This window comes from Scatophagus argus, chromosome 4, assembly GCF_020382885.2.
Source record: "Scatophagus argus isolate fScaArg1 chromosome 4, fScaArg1.pri, whole genome shotgun sequence".
NCBI lineage: Eukaryota > Metazoa > Chordata > Actinopteri > Scatophagidae > Scatophagus > Scatophagus argus.
The window spans coordinates 17,962,748-17,981,864 of NC_058496.1; the positions used below are offsets into that span (position 1 = coordinate 17,962,748).

Genomic DNA, 19,117 nt, shown 5'->3' on the forward strand with positions numbered 1-19,117 from the left:
TGATAATGAGTCAGCACATAATGAGCACCATTATGTTTCTCTTAATTGCTGCCTTTGCCACTGCATCATATAAGAGGTGCTAAAGCAGGTATGTAATAGTCACATGAGGGTCTTCAACTCATCTGACACCAGTACATAACCATTTACATAATAATGCATGACAAAATCATAGCAGTAATACCCGTTTTATGACAGTATAGCTTCTCATACTTGTGCCAAAGTGATATAAACTACTGCAAAAGACACTTATTCAAAGTCAGACTTGGATGTTCAACAATTTTTGTAACTTTCCAAAATCAACAGCCCTTCAATAACAGAAGTTAGCGACTTTTCCAGGCAGAGGTGAGAAAGTAAGCAAGATTTGAACTCCCCCTTTAAGCCTTCTTTTTATGTTTCACACACCTTCTGTCACATTTTGAGCAAATAATCAGTTGCAATATTCTTAACACTTTCATCGTCTAAAATTGTGCAGTGTCTCTATGATGACAGACTCTTCACCCTACCTTTGAGAGTGTAATGAAGGTACTCTTCATTACTAATGGTCTTAAGACTTCTTCCTATTTTGGAACTTTAATAGTTTAAATAGAATGTCTAGGTCTAGAGGCAGTGGCTTTCAGGAAAAGACATGAGGAAGAGTTGGAGGTAGCAGAGTTGAAGATGTGGAGGTTTTCTTTGTTTGTTTCTTCTTATGTTTCAGAGATAAAGTTTGAGAGGCCAGGTTGAGATGGTTTGGAAATGTGCAAAGGAGGGATAGTGAATATATTGATTAGCTGCCAGGCAGGAGGTCTAGAGGAAGAGCAAAGAGAAGGTTTATGGATGTAGTGAAGGAGGACATGAAGATAGATGGTGCGAGGGAAGAGGATACAGAGGATAGGGCGAGATGGAAGCAGACGATTCGCTGTGGCGACCCCTGAAAGGAATAGCTGAAAGGAAAAGAAGACCACTACTCATTAAGAATGGCAGCTGTCAGGACCACATGCTGCCCGTGGTCACAGTGTTTGTCTGTTGTTTTGCTGTTTTGTCTTCTTTGTGGGTGGAATAAACACCTGGTTGGTCTGCACCTAACCTCTGCCTCAAGCCTCCGGTTTTCTAAGTCCATCCACTACACGGCCATCCTAACAGAGAGCTTTACCTTTCCAGGTGAGACAGAACCTCATATGAACTAAAACCAAAATGTACTGAAGCATTTTCTGCAATTTTTTAGAAAACAGTAATCCAGCTGAGCAAAGCTTTTACATTTACTGTTCTAGATGCCTATAAAGCTTGGATGGAAATGGCTCTCTCCTGGTTGAATCATAACAAGCAATGTGCTACTTCAATTCAAAGTCAAAGGAACAGGACCATGTACATGAAAACATAACATGTCTACCCCCTCGATGTCTGCTGGCTTTTCTCCCTGCTTTCCAGGGTGCCCATTCAGAACACCTATAAAACACATTTGATTTCCACTGTGGTCAGACAACAAATGAAATATACCTTGTCTGACTTCGCATTGTGGGATCATAGGAGTTGCTGTCTTCACTGTAGAGTTATATTCATATTACATATATGACAGATTACACAGATTAGAGCAGGAAAAACACACACACACACACACACACACAAATACAGATACAGGACAAATGGGAGGGGAGGGAGCAAATACCAGGATAGGCACAATCCTGACAAGAAGCAGTGACAGCCAACCGCTGTTATCTTGAATAAAATCACACATTTGTCGGGGACTGAATATTGTTGGAAACATTTTGGGATATGTTTTAATATGTAAATGCTACATATTTTATCTTCAAATTCAAAAGGTTTTTACTGTCAGCCCATTTATACTGTGAGCAGCTTTCTATTGGGCTCCTCAGACAGACACATTAACAGTCAGAGAAGTATATGTGGCCCCTGCAGATTTTTCTCTATTTCACACCCTGCTCTGAGATGATAAAACCACAGTTAAACGTTCTATAATTACTTCCTCCAAGAGACCGATCATCTGTCACAGTAGCTTTCCATCATCTCTGCTCATACCTCTCCAAACAGAACCAAGTGAGCTGTCACACAAAATGGAGAACTTTTCATGTCCCATCAAAAAGCTGTTGTGCCACTGTAATGGTGACAGATCTGGGCGAGCTGCAGGACGAGGATCATTCATCACACATAAAGTCAGGGCAGAGACATATAAGACCCAGTTTCCAGCAGAAAAGTGCACTAAAATATCCTGCTGAACAGCACCCATACATCCTGCAGGAAGTGTTGTTGCTTGCCCAAAGTAGAAATTAAACTACATTTCACATTGACATTTCAGTATTGACATTTAAAATATGTCATTCAGAATAAATTTAAGTTTCTGAGGTACATGTTTGAGATTGTAATGCATGTGAACCAATTCAACCAAAGATCAGAGCTGCAATTTTCCTTAAGAATTGTCCTTGACCCATATAGTGCCACAGAGAGTCGGCGTCGCTGACGCAGAAAAAGCTGGACCCCGATGCAGAGTCACAAAATGGGCAGGCAGGCATGCAGGCAGGCGAGGCAGAGGTCCAAACTTATAGTCTTTTATTATTAAGGCAAAAAACTCATCAAAGCACACATTCACTATGGCAGGGGATCAAAGAAAAACTGTGGCAAAAAAACTCCTGGCATAACATGGCAAGGCAAGAACAGAACAAAGATCCTGGCACAAAACCAGAAGACAATGCAACACTAAGACCCAGGTGACTGGGAAGACAAGGACTAAATAGACAAGACAACGAGACACAGGTGACACACATCAAGGGAGGAGAATGCAATCAGGCTGAACAAAGGGAAAGCTACATGAAACAGAGACACACAGGGGAAGTGACACTTTCAAAATAAAACAGGACATGACAAAAACCTTGAACATAACACATGGAAACACAAGACACACATGAAACATGACACATAGACTCAAAAACCAAGTGACAGAACCCCAGGGCGTGACATATAGTCTATATGGCAAGTCTTTCTACCGTATTTTGCTGTAATTCCTTATGTCAAAAAATAAATACTAACACCAGAGTGCTAGTTTCAGCATTACAGCAAAGAGGTCTTCCCATCTGACATGTTTCGGGAAGTTGTTTCAAAACCTGTAGAGGTTTCCTGTGGAGATGGCTTCATATGGCCACATGTGGGACCAAACAAGTGAGCTAAGACTTCATATTTAGTCATTTGTAAAAAGTCAGTGTGGACCACAAGTCGGAACCAAAATTAAAATGCAACAAATGCATATTTTTTTTTCTGGACCAAAGGAACCAAGTAGAGGTGTGAAAACACCTACAAAATCAAATACCAACACTGATATTGGACAAGTCTGCAAATCCCCAGGTTATTTCAGTGACAACATTTTCAGTGTTGAGTGCCAACACTTTTCTTCTTCTTAAGAGGTACAGAAATGTAGTTTAAAACCATTACTCATGACTTTTCTTTGCTGGGTTTTAATGTATCACATAATTTTGCAGTTTAATACCAAACATTATTAATAATCCACTGCCCTTCTAAATGGAATGCAGCCATCTTAATGTTTATTGATGAGAAGGCCAATGGTCTGCGGTAAAATGGATTTGTTAACCCATCACTGGTTTCCATTGGTCATCCTTTTCTCAGCAAAAAATATACAGTATATTCTGAAGAAATGTAAAAAGTGCATTGCATCAATTTTGTGGACAGAAGTTTGTCCATTCTGTTGTCCTTTTTATTCTGTTTAAATTGTGGGACTGCAGTGTCCTTAGGCTGCAGGTGGTGAGTGCGCCAACAGTCTACTTAGTGTACTAGAACCATCTGCTGGGATTGCATTGTTTCTCCCTGTGGGTAGGAGACTCTGAGAACTGAGTGCAGGGATTGCAGTAAGAGGCCTGCTAGAGTCATTGCCAGCAGCTCTTCAGCTGAGTCAGGTAACATTCGAGGTCAGAATCACTGCAAGGCTCATTCACTCACCAGTCCACCTGCCATGTTTAATTTGGAGCAATTGAATTTCAAAATGGCAGATAATTGACTGTCCTCTTAATGCTATAGCTCATGTGAAACACCATGACTCTTTAATCCATGTTGGAGTCTGAAATGTAGTCAAGAGCAGGTTCTTAACAAGCCTTACAGGTTATTATGAAATAATGGAAAACATGCATGTAATTATGCCAGCAGGAGTTTTTTTTTTCTCTTGAGCCCTAATAATAATAATAATCATAATAAAAAACAGTCTTAGTGCTGCATTGTGACAGCCTGGAGTTGAAGCACTGCCTGATGGGATAAGGGGAGTGAAAAAGGCTTTGCAACAATCAGGATGAGAGTCATGTGCAAGTATGAATGTCTTTTTGTCAAACAGAGTCAGAAACGGTCTCATCTCCGCAGTATGTTATAATTTGAAAAAACAGAGTTCAATTAAAATTTCATTTCTTCAGCCAGTTTTTTTTCTCTCCTGACAGCTGATCAGTGCAACCAGTATGGTTCTGTGACTGTGATGTATGAACACAGTCGTCTGCTGTTCACTGAGTAGCTGCACTGTGCTCAGGGGCCCCTCAGCAGTGGTGGATTAAGGACCTGAGAGTATAACTCGCCTGCTTTCCACGCCGCTTGTATTTCACAGCTGCATTGTTTAAGATGTAGAATGGAATGGACAATTTGTAGTGAGACGTCTCGCTTTGCCCTAAGAACTTTTTTTTCCCTTTTATTTGACATGTAACAACCCCTCTGCAGCGTAAATAGAATGTAATATTTGGGCAAAAAAACTATTCCTTTTTTTTGATTATTCAGAAATCTTTGTAAATATAAATATATATATTTTAAAAATATTTCCTTCAGCATTATAACAAGAGTGGCCCAGTCTACTCAGACAAGTCAAAGTAAAACCTGTTTTCTGGGACAGGGTCTTGTGTTACTGAAAAGGCTGGGTGAATTATACCCTGTCAGAGCTTGCACAAACTTCAGCCTTGGGCTCAGCCAACATTGTAGTAAGGCAATCCATCATGTCTGCAAAGGGGACAGTGCAGGGCAGGTTATTGTAGCTGGAGTGGGGTTAATGAATAGAGCACAGCCTCACACCTGACAAGGACAGAAGTGATGGAGCAGTTAAAAGACTTCTGGTTAAAAAGCTGAGTGTGCTGTGTCCATCCCTGTTCATTTTGGTCTCTGCTGTCTCATCATCACACCATGAGCAAGGCAGCTTCATTTGTCCATCTATTTAAATTTGAGAGGGACTGATCTAACTTCTGGCAAATAATCTTGTCGCTATAGAGCCAAAGCACCATACATTTTTGAAATGCATATTAGCTAACTGGTAAACTGAGAGACATAGAGGACAATATATTTTGAATTTGATTTTATCTTTTCAGTATTTTTTTGAATTAATTTCTTGCTATTCAACCTTTCCAACTATGTAGTAACAAATATGGTTAAAGCAGCAATTGAAAATTACAGTAGCCATGGTCGTAATCTGAGCATGAGCAGAGTAGCCATCTAGCGTAGTTTAGCTAAGATTTAGGTTGTCTTATTTAAAACATATTATACATTTTGCCCACTTGGGCAGAGTGAAAGACACTGTAAACACAGCTTTACCTTATAAAGTTGTGGCATCTGGTTGTGTCCACCAGATGAATGGAAGTCCAATGTTCACTCAACTCCACAAAAACATCTGGCCTTGCCATCCAGAGCCACCACTGTTGAACTGTGACTCAGGTGAATGGGAAACTTCTTTACTGAGATACAGAAGCACACCATATAGATGGCATAAACATTATTGCTCCACTGAAGAGATACTAAGGTTTATAAAAAATGTTCTGGGCTGTATTTGATTTGATTGACAGTTGTCTCAGCCTGTCACAGCCATGTTTGGGGCCATTTACTCCTTCCAATTCCCGTCTAAATAAAACTAATCACAATGTAGTTTTAGGGAAGCTTCTGAAGCAATGAAAGAGGAGGCAGTACAGATGAAGACCTCCTGTTTGTCTTCAGTGTCAGATTTCTTTTTGACAGGAGGTGATACTGACCAGTCGAATTTAGGTGAAAATCTGACCTCACTCATCATCAGTCATTTTTCATTTGTATAGCTCAGGGAGCTCTGATGGTCCACAGCTGTGCTTCACGGTACATGTGCTGTGCAACCTCAGAGTGTGAAAAATCCATTCAGTGTGTCTGGATGTGATGGTGGTGTTCATAAGCAGGAACAAGCATGTGGCGGAGCAGCTCAACCTATCAACTCAGCTCACTCAGTCCTTGGGAACGTCTGCTACTTTTGTCAGTGATAAAGCTGAGGAGGTGCTGATTTATGGCCATGGCATCACTGGAGTGTCACATCACACTAACAGTGCTGAGACACACACTGAACATCCATCAACACTACAGGGGACAGCCATCCATAAACCTCACATCATCAAATCTTTGGGAGGGTGAAGAGCAAAGCAAAGGACAAGTTTTACACCTAAAATGTTCTGCCTCTGTAATTAGATTAGTTGTGGTGAAGAGGAGGGAAAATAATTCCTCATTGACCCTTGAAATTGTCTAAAATTTTAATCTTCCCTCTTCTGAAGCCAAAGCTTATGGTCAGCCACAGAACAGCAGCCCTCAAGCCAGTTGAATTTTGTTCAAGAACACTAGAACAGGGGCAACCTGGGGTTAAATCTGTGTTTTTTATTTGAAGGACAAGCTGCACTGAAGGAGAAGAAGTGACAGAGAATAGACACAAAATATTCAGAAAGGTAATCCCACAAAATACACTGATGTATATAATTTGCTTTGCCAAAAACATTTTGGAGGAAATGTAATGATGCTTGGACTAAGTTTACTGCCAACCTCTTCTCCAATCCAGAAAGTAACTGCACAGAAGCCATGAAGAAGAGGTCAAAATGGTACAGAGCTTTCACACTAGAGACTGAGGATCATGTTGTTAAAACAACAAAACAAACACACTGACAAATCACCTTATAGGTTTATTATTGTGAATATGTTAGCAGCAAACATTCCTATTTACACTTCCAGTAGTCACAGAACAACATTAAAATTCGGTATTCATTTCCCTTTTAGCTAAATAAAACGCACTGACAGACATATAATTTCAGTATATCCGTTTATCTTGATAAATGACGTATTTTAAGATAACTAATTCTTCTGTTGTATAGTCACATGTTGTAGCATGTGTAACGTCATGCAATATATATGTACACATACATACACCATACATACATATATATGATCTGAAGTCTCATCTGGGGTTTTGGGATCAGTGATCAGGGCAAGGTAATGCACATCTCTGGCTTTCTGGAGAGAAATAGTGATTAGAGAGACATCATAAATCAAGTAAAACTCTAAATGACAGCTGCAGACTCCAGGCACTTTTTAATCTGGTCGGGGTATGTGGATTTATTACACATAAGTTATCCAGAATTATTTTCTTGGTTTCTGGTAGAATGAAAGCCCAGTGGCAGTTGCAGTGAAAAATAAAGAAAATCAGATTATCAAAAAAACAGTGTGACACGTTGCCCTAATATCTGCGGGGATCATCCAGAACCATCTCAACTTTCAAACTAAAACAGACTAGTGTGGATGACTCCAGCTAGGACAGCCATGCCTCATGAAAGTGTGTCATCAAGTGTCCCACAGAAAGTAATTGTGCCTTAACACAATCAGTCATTCAGAGTCCTATGGTGCATTGTGTCAAAACGAGCAGGACTGAACAGAAAGAAATGTGAGCAGCTTTCATATATAACAAACTGTTAAATGTGTTCACATTGATGCAAATGGGTGGAAATTTCTGCACTTGTTTTCAGATAAACACCACACCGACTGAAAATACGACCAAGATTCATCCTCCAGACATTGATCCCAAACATGTGGGAAGCAATGAAAACTGCATGATGTTGTTGGATGTAATTATTGGATTAGATGGATTTAAAACAAAAAAGAAAAGACATTACAACTGTGGAATACACAACACTTAATATTTTCAGTAGCACCTTCTATGAAGACCACATCTATAGTGAGTTCTAAGGACTTTGATAGTGTACAATGCATTCTTAATGCTTTATGGCTACATAAAAACACATAATGCTTTTTGATGAAGTTTGAATTACATTTTAGTCCTTTAATTATTCGTAGTTTTCATATAGTCTTAGTCAAAAATGAATATTAAATGTAATTTATCATAAATAACTGCTTGTTCATTTAGAATCTTTGCTGCAGAGTGATTGTATACCAGTTGTAGATTCATTTTTATCATTAAGAGACTGTCTGGCCTTAACGTGAGATGAGAAGATAAAACAATAAATGATTACAGGAAGTGATTCAAATAGTTAGACTTCTAAAATTAAGACTTATTCCCATCTGTTTTTGTGTCGTTTTCAGTGGTATTGTAGATGAATTTAGTCCATGTATCTGTGACTTTTTTTTCCCCTTCAAACAACCACTGTTGATGTCTTGAGGGAAGGTACTGTTTTAGTAATCAGGAGGATGAAATGATTCCACTGATGGAAATATTGCCTTCAAGTAAGACCTCCAATTTTTTACATTGATGAAAAATGTTAATAATTTATCCAAAATAGTTAGCTAGTTTGAGCCTATTTTTTGTCAAAGGAAAAGTCGCGGATTATTATATTTCATTGTAGATTGCACTGAAGAAATAAACACTGAAGAGGAATCCATATAAGACCTGAATCCGACTTTCTCTTCCTCTCTCTCTCTTCTGGTGTCTTTGCTGTGTCACCACCGGCATCTGTGTGAGTAACAATGATAGTCAGCGTTGTGGCCTCAAAGCCTCCGCTAATTCTGTCCCTCTCTCATAAAACTATTAAATGATGTGACAGCAGATGCACAAGGCAAGGGAGCTTCAGTGGTTTAAATAGCAGAGCTGAAAGGAGTATGAAACCACTGAAGGAGAAACGATGAAAGGTTCCAGTGATTCAACCAGGCAAATGTTCAACACAATGTGTCTGCGCCAACAGGCAGGAGGGCATTATTTCTCAGAGTCACTGTTTGGTATTATACCCTTAGATCAAATAAGAACAAATAAAAGTCAAATATGTTGGGGGGAAAAAAAAGCTGTGGGCAGAGGATTGTGGGTGATATTTTTTTGATCTGGTCTGGACCAGCCCACTATTCTTCACAGCACATTCAGATTCAGTGTTCACTGGCAACCACAAATGGAAGGACTTGTAATGTGTCTGATTGTCTTGCTGTAACTGTAATCTCTCCTTAGCTTAAAGGTATACAATGTAGGATTTGTTGCTGTTTGCAAAAACACCACTAGAGAATATGGAGAAAGATAGTTGAATCAACTGAATCAAATGTCTTTTTCTAGAAGTGTTGACACCAAGAAACTTTCCAACTATAGCAAAATAATGAAAAAATATAAAAATATTATCATATTTCATTGAGTCTGCACATTGCTTTTTTATGAAAACCCTGTACATTTAGATATGACCTTGAAACTAGTATTTTAGTTTTGCAAACATAACTATACCATGATTTATTTAAGAAATTGTTTTCTTTGGCTAACCTTGGGTAAACATTGGGTAGCTGCCAAGGTCACTTGGACATTGTAATTATAGCTGCTGCTCTGCAGTGAGTTGGGGTATTTTGAAGAGGAAGAAGAATGGTTATGACAAATATATGAGGGACCTTCAGCAGAACACCCCAGTGTTTCTCGGTCCTGCATGTTTTAGATGTTTCCCTGCTTCAACACACATGATTTAAATTAATGGCTCATTATCAGGCTTCTGCTGGAAGAGGGGAACATTGAAAGCATACAGATCATGGGGACTGCAGTGCAATCACTTGACACTGTATAATTCTTGTTGTGTCACCGATGCATACTTCAAACTAGTATCAAAACTTCAGTTATCAAGAAAAAAGACAGAGAATTTGTGTATTTTATCTAGACAACATAGGGATGTCTGTAACTTCTCTATGTTGGAGAAAGAAATTAGACTAGCTTTAATCATATGCATTGCTGTGTGAGGCCATGAGGTCTGACATATGTAGCTCTTTCACAGCCTCACCCTTCTCTGCTCATGCAGGTGCTGAAGGGATGCAAGAAGCTGTCCATGTCAGTGTGCTCTATGGGTCGGATCCCTGGAGGCTACATCACCAACCACGTATACAACTGGGTGGACCCTCAGGGCCGGAGTGTCTCCCCACCACCTGACAGCCAGGAGGCCAGCCAGAGGCAAGGGCACAGCATGGAGGAGAGGACGGTAAGAACAGTGTGTTTGTGTAACCCTGTATATAAGGCAGTTATAGTAAATGTGATGCATTGTATTCAATTCAAAATAAATAAAACAGACACCAAAGTGAAATGCAGACCAAAGTGAAATGCAGACTTAGTAGATTCTGTCAGATTTTTTGAAATTGTCTAACACCAGTCAGGGTTGGAGTCTGGCCCTCCGGGACAGTCATCTTGACCTTTGGTGTGTGACATTTTGGAGGACAGACTCATCCCATGACGATCATTCACCAAAAGCCTCTGACTGCTCACCAAGGCAATACTTACTCAACCTGAAATATCTGAAAAATAACCTTGGTTGTGTCAGAAGAACCAAAGAAGGCAGACATCATTTGGAAATCCTTGCCATCACTCGGCAAGGCTGTCTCAACCTCCCAAAGTCAGAAATTTGAGTTGCAAAAGCAAGATGTACATGAGGTGTACCAAATGTAAGATGTTTCTGTCTGACCTGTCAAGGAAAAGGAGACAGGACCACCACAGTTGGGAGGGTGGATTCAGCTTATTCCTATGCATGCCACAGATTCTCAATCAGGTTGGGATGTGGGGAGTCTGCAGGCCGTTGTAGTAGTCCTTGAGACATTCTTGAGCTGTTTATCGAAATGTGACAGGGTACATTTGTCCAGCTGCAGGGAGCTGCTGCTGACAAGAAGAGCTGGTTTTGTGTGTGTGTGTGTGTGTGTGTGTGGGGGGGGGGTCTGTTGACACACACACACACACACACACACGTGATTGCCAGAGTCCAAGGTTTCACCTCAGAACATTGCAATCTAATCAGATTATTAATTAGTCAGTGGTTTTAATGTTGTGGTTCGTACTTTATACCATTCAGCAATTAGGTGCCCAAAGGTTCCAAAAAATTTGCCACACTCCTGGACTAAGAGCAGTGTCCTAGAATTCCAAATTGCAAAATTTCATTCTATTTTTCACAACTACAAAAAAAACCCAAGTTTTGATTAGTTAAAACCTGCACACTTTCTTTCTCACTTTCTCCTTCTCTCTCTCTCTCTCTCACACACACACGCACGCACACACACACACACACACACACACACACACAAACTACAGTCTATGCAACGGATAAGTAATCAAAGTATATACACATCACCACCAATATTGGTGGCACATCAGCACCAGTATTCAAACATGATCAAAATGCACCCCTCTCATATAATGATAAATAATATCTATATAAAAAAATTCTATGTCTCAAGAGGCAACCTTGCACCACTATCTGAAGTAATCATGAGTAAATGTAATCATAATCATAACTAAATGTAACAAATTGACTACTGCAGTTCTGTATTTGGTTTGTCTGAATGGTATTGTTGTACCTCAGCAGAAGCTGTAGCTCAACTGCTCCTGAAGTCTGATTAAAGACTGACATTAATCAAGAGCTTCTTTATGATGACTCCCACTTTTACAAATGTATTTTAATGATCTTATTTTCTACAGGGTGACTTTGAATTTGGGTGAGAAAAGTTTAAGAACTCACCATTGGAGCTATTGGACCTTAAAGTTTATATAAAGAAGGTTCAGCAATATTCATGCAGAGCTCCATCCATGGACTAAATTGGGAAAACTGGATCAGTCCAAGAGAGACTGTTTCAGTTTTATGGTGATTAAATCAACTGTTAGACACTATCCTTGAGTCTTGAATCAGTGGTGCACTGAGGAAGACCAGCCTCATTGTGGGAGAGTTTTCTGATGAAAGGGCAAGGGAGGACTGCAAATCAGTGTCCCCACTGCCACAATAGGATGCATCCCAACATTCTTTAGCAGCTACATGCTTAAAACTGCAGCATAAGCAGGCCCATGGAGGCAGTGCTGGAGCCTCTGAACGTAGCCCTCCGCAGCTCTGCAGATCTGAATGGGGCTCAATTGATGGTGGTCTGTACAAAAGCTGTTCAGGAGCGGATATCTGCCTGCTGTATTAAAGGGTGATATAGCACAGGAGCAAGAGGATACTGAGAAAACTGCTTATATTTGCTTATATTTAGACGAGCTTGAATGACCTGGATGAGAACTATTTAAAGATCAGAAGTTCCTGGACAGATGCCTAAGAGGCTGTTACTTCAGAGGCAAAATGGTCTTCCTGTGCAGAAGGGACCCATGATTTGTTGGCTGTTAATGTGAAGTACACATAAATCTTTGCCAGGTGACGTGGCAGATATATGCCAGTTGTTCAACAATATGCCCACTCTCTGTTGTATGAATCATGTCTATTTAACTGTTCTATTGGGTAAAAATTTTACAGCAATATGCTTTCATCAATAGGGAGGCTTTTTGTGTGAATTTCACAGTTGTTAAATTTCTATCTGTATCATGTTGTGATGTGGTTTAAAGAATTCTTCAACACTGACAATAGAAGTTCAGTGATTTATTAAATTAGATGCTCATTTGAGATGTTGAGAATTCAGTTCTGTAGCAATGAAATGACAATGCAATGATAAATATTTTTTATATTATCAATGGATGAATATGTGTATATTCAAAGGACAAACCTACATAGAATGATCACCATCTCTGCAGAGATTTTTAGCCATTTGGAAGGACATTATTTTCATTTTATGACCCACATACAGTACATACACCAGGACTTTAAAGTGCATTCAAGTGCACCTTGTAAATAAACCCCTTCAACACAGTACAGCTTGGAAAAGATGCAGGACATTTAACATTTAACTTCATTTGACATTTGAAGCTGAGGAAGAATGGAAAGTTAAGTCTGTTAAAATGGCATTGCATTTAATGAAGAGTGCTTCAGTAGTTGAGACCTTGCCTGTCTTGACTTGGGACTTGATTTGGGACTTGACAAGGGTACTTGAAAGACGATTACTTGGTGTCACGTCTGGAGTCATGTATTACCCTCAGGACTAGATGGACAAGAGCTAATGGATTTAAATTCAGACAGAAGAGACACACAACTTCAACTATTGCTATCTGTCTGCTGTATGTCTAAATAGGCAATTTTTTTCTGACTTTGTAAAGCAATAATAGGTTGGTTGTTGTGGGTTCACCTTGTGCTGCTCTCAAGTGGCAGAAAATCCCTTAATGCAGCTGGAAGTTCACAGCAATTAAATGGAGAATGTTTGCATAAATTATGTTTGAGATGAGATATGAACCACAGTCTCTGGTGTTGTTTTCTGTGTAGGTCACTATAACTGTTTAAAACTTTATAAGTGGACGAACATTTTTATAGCAGAGAAGCTAGTCATACTCCAAAGTTTGCCATCTTCACCTTCAGTTTAAGTAAAACTGGACACAGCCAGCATTCCAAAACATCACAGTGCAGATAAATGGAATCCCAAGACACATATTATTAAATGCCTAGAAACATTAAAGCATTTTAAGTTTATTCATCTCTTGTAATCTTAGGTGATATGAGTGTGGTTTTATCTTGGAACACAAAACAAATTCATTGTTTTGTTTTATAAGATAATGTGCAAAAAGTGGGCCCTATATAAAAAATGATGTATGTTGTATGTAATGCTGTATATGTACTATATTATAATATGAAAAAAGTATAGTACAGTATAGTAGTATGTCCAATGAAAATAGAACTGAGAGGAACAAAGAATAAAAAAATAAATTCTTAAAAGCATTCAATAAATGGAAATCAGTTGCATTTATCAAAAGTGCACAGTGTGTATGTTTGAAGCATATGGTGCAGGTAATTCAGAGGCAGAAGTAAGCTGTGCTCCTGTGATGTAGTTTGAAAACATTCTTGAAGTAGAGGGTGTGATGGCCCTGGTTTCAATCATGGCAGATTCAATCACTTCTTCTCCTTCCCATTAAAGGCAGTGCACTCTGTGTTGCAGCACTCTGATAATTTGGAGATGGCAGAGAAAACTCCACAGTGGCTCTCTGGAAGTAAACATGCTTACATATCACGAGGAGCAGAATACCCCTCCCATCTAACACACAATGTGTACAGTAATCACATCAACACATCACATAAAAAGACCAGTGAGTGAAAATTGGTTTGTTTCCAGTTTCTTACTTTATGATTATTCCCCAAATCCTGAGTAATATATGGAATTATTTACTGATCCTTCCATTTATCCTGCATCCATCCAGTACCCATTTATTGAGGTTATGGTGGCAGACGGTTAAGTCTCCTTCATTACCTAAGGGGCCTTCATTTTTTAAGGGCCATGACCGTAGATAAGGGTTGGAACATGAATCTGCTTGTGCTAGGCTTGACTTCCTACCATTAAACATATTTGTATATCAGTACTATATAGTAATACATGTATTTTTTATATTTAAATGAGGTGCTTCACCTTATGAGTGAGTGATGAGGTCTGGTTTGTGTACGCAGTGAAATATTCACTGGGGTAGGTATGTAATATTCTACAGGTCCTCAAAGCCTGCTGCATCAACCACATCACTTAACAGTGCACTGTCAATGCTGATACACTCTGCTTCTTCTCAAGTGTAGTACATGTACAGTATACATATATATATATATATTGGTGGTGGGGTGGGCCCAGGGCACAATGGCTGCAAAAGATCACTGTTCATCACCACTGACAATCATTTTTGTGACAAAACTAAGCATTTAAATTATCTTTTTACATCTAAACCAAACTTTAAACCAGACTTTAAGCACAGTATTGTGACACCATAAAATTAAAAACTGTGACACTTTTTTTGGCATGCATACTTTGCTTAGTGAAGCTAAATAGCAATGACCTTTGAATTGATCTTTGACTTGCAAGTGTAAAACACTGATAATGATATCAGATGAGACCTTGAATCTGGTCCAAACTGAGACACCAAAGTATGATCCCTGTGGGTTCATGTTTAGCACCATTTTGACAGTGATAGTTTGGTTTTCTGACAACACACTGAATGCCATCTTTCTCCTTTAGGTAAACCTGAATATGGATGATGGTCGCTCTCTAGGCCTGATGATCAGAGGTGGAGCGGAGTATGGACTGGGAATCTACATCACGGGAGTGGACCCTGGATCTGCTGCAGATGCTGGTGCACTAAAGGTAACCCAACTCAAGCAACCCACAAAACCTTAGGAAGACAACATGATGTCCAAAACCTTCTTAGCCTCCAAGAAGAGGACAAGATCAACTGTTCTTTAACAGGGACAGCAAATTGCTACTGCCATGTTGTGCCATTGTTGTTAGATAAAAAGTGCTGCCTGAAGCACATGTTATACATAACATTGGACGCCCACGCTGTTTTGTTGCATGTAATGTCTCCTTTGCTCATGGAACATGGAATGGAATGCTATCTAAAATCCAATCCAATCCACTCGAGCAGCATTATGCTGGTGTTGTTTTATTCAGTGTAAAAAAGCATAGTTGGCACGATGCACGAGTCTTTGTTATTTCAGTATAGCAACAAGGACTGTCCAAAAAGGGCTAATATTGTAGGGGAGGTGGGGGCTTCTAAGGCGAGCATGTGTGGAGATGCCAAGCCCCTGATAAGGTGGGGGAGGTGGACAACGAGCTGGTAGATGGATTCACAGGGGATCGTGTCAGGATAGTTCAGAGGTGGAAAAAGTACTCATCAAAAAGTACTCTTAAATGAAGTAAAAGTAGCAGTGCCAGAGTGCAGAAATATTCTGTTAGAAGTTTGTACTTCTTGCGAAGCTTGCGAAGAGAAGTACAAGATTTGTACTTTTTTATTTTGCTTACTGAAGTGTAATGTATTTTCATGCGTTTAAGAGAATCTATGATTCATCATCAGTAATCACTATGAAACTGCATTTATACTGGAGACTGATGCCGCACTATCATACCATATCAAGTGCTAGAGGCAAAGGCAACCGGATGTCCTTATGTTGTTGAAGACGTTTCACCTCTCATCTGAAAGGCTTGTTCACTTCTGAGATTGAAAGGGAAATCCAACTATTTAACCTCTACTGGAGTCGTTATCCCACTTCATCATGTGTGTCATTAGGGTCACATGAGGGATGGTGCAAATAGGGGTTAAACTGCACTACCAAACCAAACTGCATTATAGGAGGCTGAAAGTTGGTGTCGTAATCCACCACTTCTGATCAAAGATGGTTGTTCTATCTGGACATAGATGGCTTCTTTCACACCTCTCTCAAACCATCGATCTTCTTTGTTCAAAATGTAAACATTTGAGTCCTCAAGGGTTTGTCCCTTATCCTTGAGATGCAGATATACAGCCAAGTCTTGTCTGGATGAGCTGACTCTCCTGTGCTGTGCCATGCGTCTGTGGAGTGGTTGTTTGGTTGGTCATTTATTTCCCTTCAGATCCTCAAGGGTTGATCTGTTCAGTGAAGGCCTCTACTTTTCAAGTTTTGATTTTGACCCAGGTGTCCAGTGGCTAGGTTTTGTTCCTCTGAAGGAGCTCAGAGCTTTGCTTTCAAATTCCTCCATGTAGAGGTTGGGTGACACTGGTGAAAGCATGGCAAGTTGTTGTAGACAATCTGTGACTTTCTTCTTGTAGTTGCTTGTCGGGTCCCATTTTAAGATTTTGTAAGTATTGCAGACTCTGAGGAGTGAGGTCATGTTTGCGTGGTAGTCAATTGTCTTGAGGACTATGGTGCATCTCCCCTTGTCAGCTGACAGTATTGTGATGTTCTGGTCTTTGATCAGGGATGTTATGGCTTTCCTTTCCTATGGCTGATTCTGTGGCTATGATGAGTTCTACTATGGGTAGTTGTGGTGGAGATATGGCAAAGTTGAGTCCTTTGGCCAAAACATCTATTTCAGGGAATTGGTGAGGAGCCTATCTGATGGGTTCTTCACCCGCTTATCATGCCTGTCTGAGAGTGTGGCATTATCCTGTTCTGGTCCGAATAGTCCAGGTGTTCTTACAGAATTGTGTGCTCTTGTTTCCATGGTTGCCTTCGCTTCTAGCACTTCAACTACCATGACCTGGATGACAGAGAACCTACATCGACATATTATGAGTCCTTACTGCAGCTGCGTGTATAAGTGAGTATAGGAGTCCATAATGTATTCTAAGCCTCATCAGTTAACCTCTGGTTTATAACTACTCAAGAGCATCCATCAGACACTTGAACTTATAATTCATTATAAGTCACATCTATATTTTATGACTGTAGAGTGCATCAGAAAGCTTTACATGTGTTTATAAATGTAGTCATAAAGAATTGTGAATTCCATGCAGTATAATACACTATGAAGGCCCCCATAGTGCACTATACATGTGGAAAACAAAATATCATCGTGCTGTTTGATTTTCCACTTTATAAAGATAAATCTTGAAAAATCAGACAAATATTTTTGAATGCTGTAAACTACCATCTACATCCAAAACTATGTAGTTTCTCTGGTTTTCTTTCTTTCTAAACAGCCATTTTATTTTCTGTTAATTTTATTACAAAAATTAACTTGCAGGACTTAAAACCAGCTAGAGATATGGTAGCCAATATCAGTGAACTGTTGTGTCTGTATCTGCTGTGTTATGTTTTGCTTGTCAAGGTTAAATTACTGCTGTTTGGAAATGTAATTGTAAGTGCTGACTGATTTGGAAACTGTACCACAGTTACATACATTTTGACAAAAGTAAAAGCAGATGTGATTGTCACTGCAATAGATTACCTGTTTAAGGCAAGTTTTAGATTGTTTTTGAAATGAAGTGGAAATGAAATGTAGAAAAAACACTTTTGAAAAGATCAGCCGCTACGTGAAGTACATTGGATTTGTGGTTGAACACCCTGAAACACTAATAAACTCTTTGATGCTCCTTTAAATCTTAGTCATGGATTAAATGAGTTGTTGATATGAAGATTTTCAGCACTGTGCCAGCTGTCATCACTAACATCTGCTTCTCGATTCTTATGAACCTGTTAACACCTCTGCCACCTGCTCTCTATTAGACTGCTAAACCTGTTAGCGTAGCTAACATCTGCTACTTGGCTTCCAGCCCCAGTCAGGCAGCTGATTTCACTACCATGACAGCCCTACAAAAATGCTTTATTAGCTTCTGCAGTGTGCTTTTAGGTCAGCTTTCTGCCTCAGCAAGCAGGCCACTCTAACTCTGTGCTATTTTTCAACCGGCCTGAGGCAAGAACAGACGCCACTGTTTCCTACCTGTAAACAATATGGCTGAAACCTCAGTGTGGCTTTCATGATAATATTGTGTGTCCTACTTGGGATAAAAATAAAACATCAAATTTTATTTATTTATTATGGTTTGATTCCTTACTAGTTCAAACCAATTGGGACACCTTGGAAAAAACTGAGAGAAAGCAGATTAAAGAAGCAGACCTTGAAAGGCATTCTAAAAATTCAAATGTTGTCCCTTGAAAGATGCAGTGTGACATTTCTCAGTCTCTTTGACAGAGGGAGATGAAGAGGTACTTTTCTTTATCATGGAGGATTGGCTGATCATGCTGCAGAACTGGAGCTTTTGACATGCTGTGACAGAAAATGTGAAGGCAGGAAGAGAGTGAGAGGGAGAGGGAGGGGAAGAAGGTAAAAGAGAGGACCTGCATATATAAAGAAATATAGTGGATATTTTCTCCTTACCTCTCAGTCTTTCAGATGTGCTTCCATTCACTGCTAGTCTGCAACCATTCAGTGTTTTTGGACAAAAGCTATTGTCTACAGTGTGTGTGTGTGTGTGTTCTGGGTGTATAAGATTGAGTGATCCTGCCATTAGAGTGGGAGCAGCAGGCAGGGAAAGCGGCTGTGTATCATTTCCTGGTAAACCATCCTTTTCCCCTCTTTACATCTATTCTTCCCTCCCTGTCTACCAGTGTTGCGGCAAGTAAAACGGATGGAATTTTTTCTAGACACTGTAGCAAGTAATCGTCACAAGGCAAATTAATTCATATACAGTTGTTTTACACTATTTAGACTACTATTAAGAGTAACATCATCAACTCATGCCCTTAGGAATGATGAAAATAAATGAAATTAAAATAACTTTCATCTGATG

At 39.6% G+C, this 19,117-nt stretch overlaps 1 protein-coding gene across 1 annotated transcript in view; it reads left to right on the forward strand.

Annotated features, from left to right (window-relative positions):
- Positions 1-19,117, forward strand: part of LOC124057429 (whirlin-like) — a 62,959-nt gene that overhangs the window by 14,096 nt on the left and 29,746 nt on the right. The window contains exons 2-3 of the mRNA XM_046385671.1: positions 10,008-10,184; positions 15,088-15,213. Coding sequence (XP_046241627.1) covers positions 10,008-10,184; positions 15,088-15,213 — 303 coding nt within the window. The remainder of the gene's footprint in view (positions 1-10,007; positions 10,185-15,087; positions 15,214-19,117) is intronic.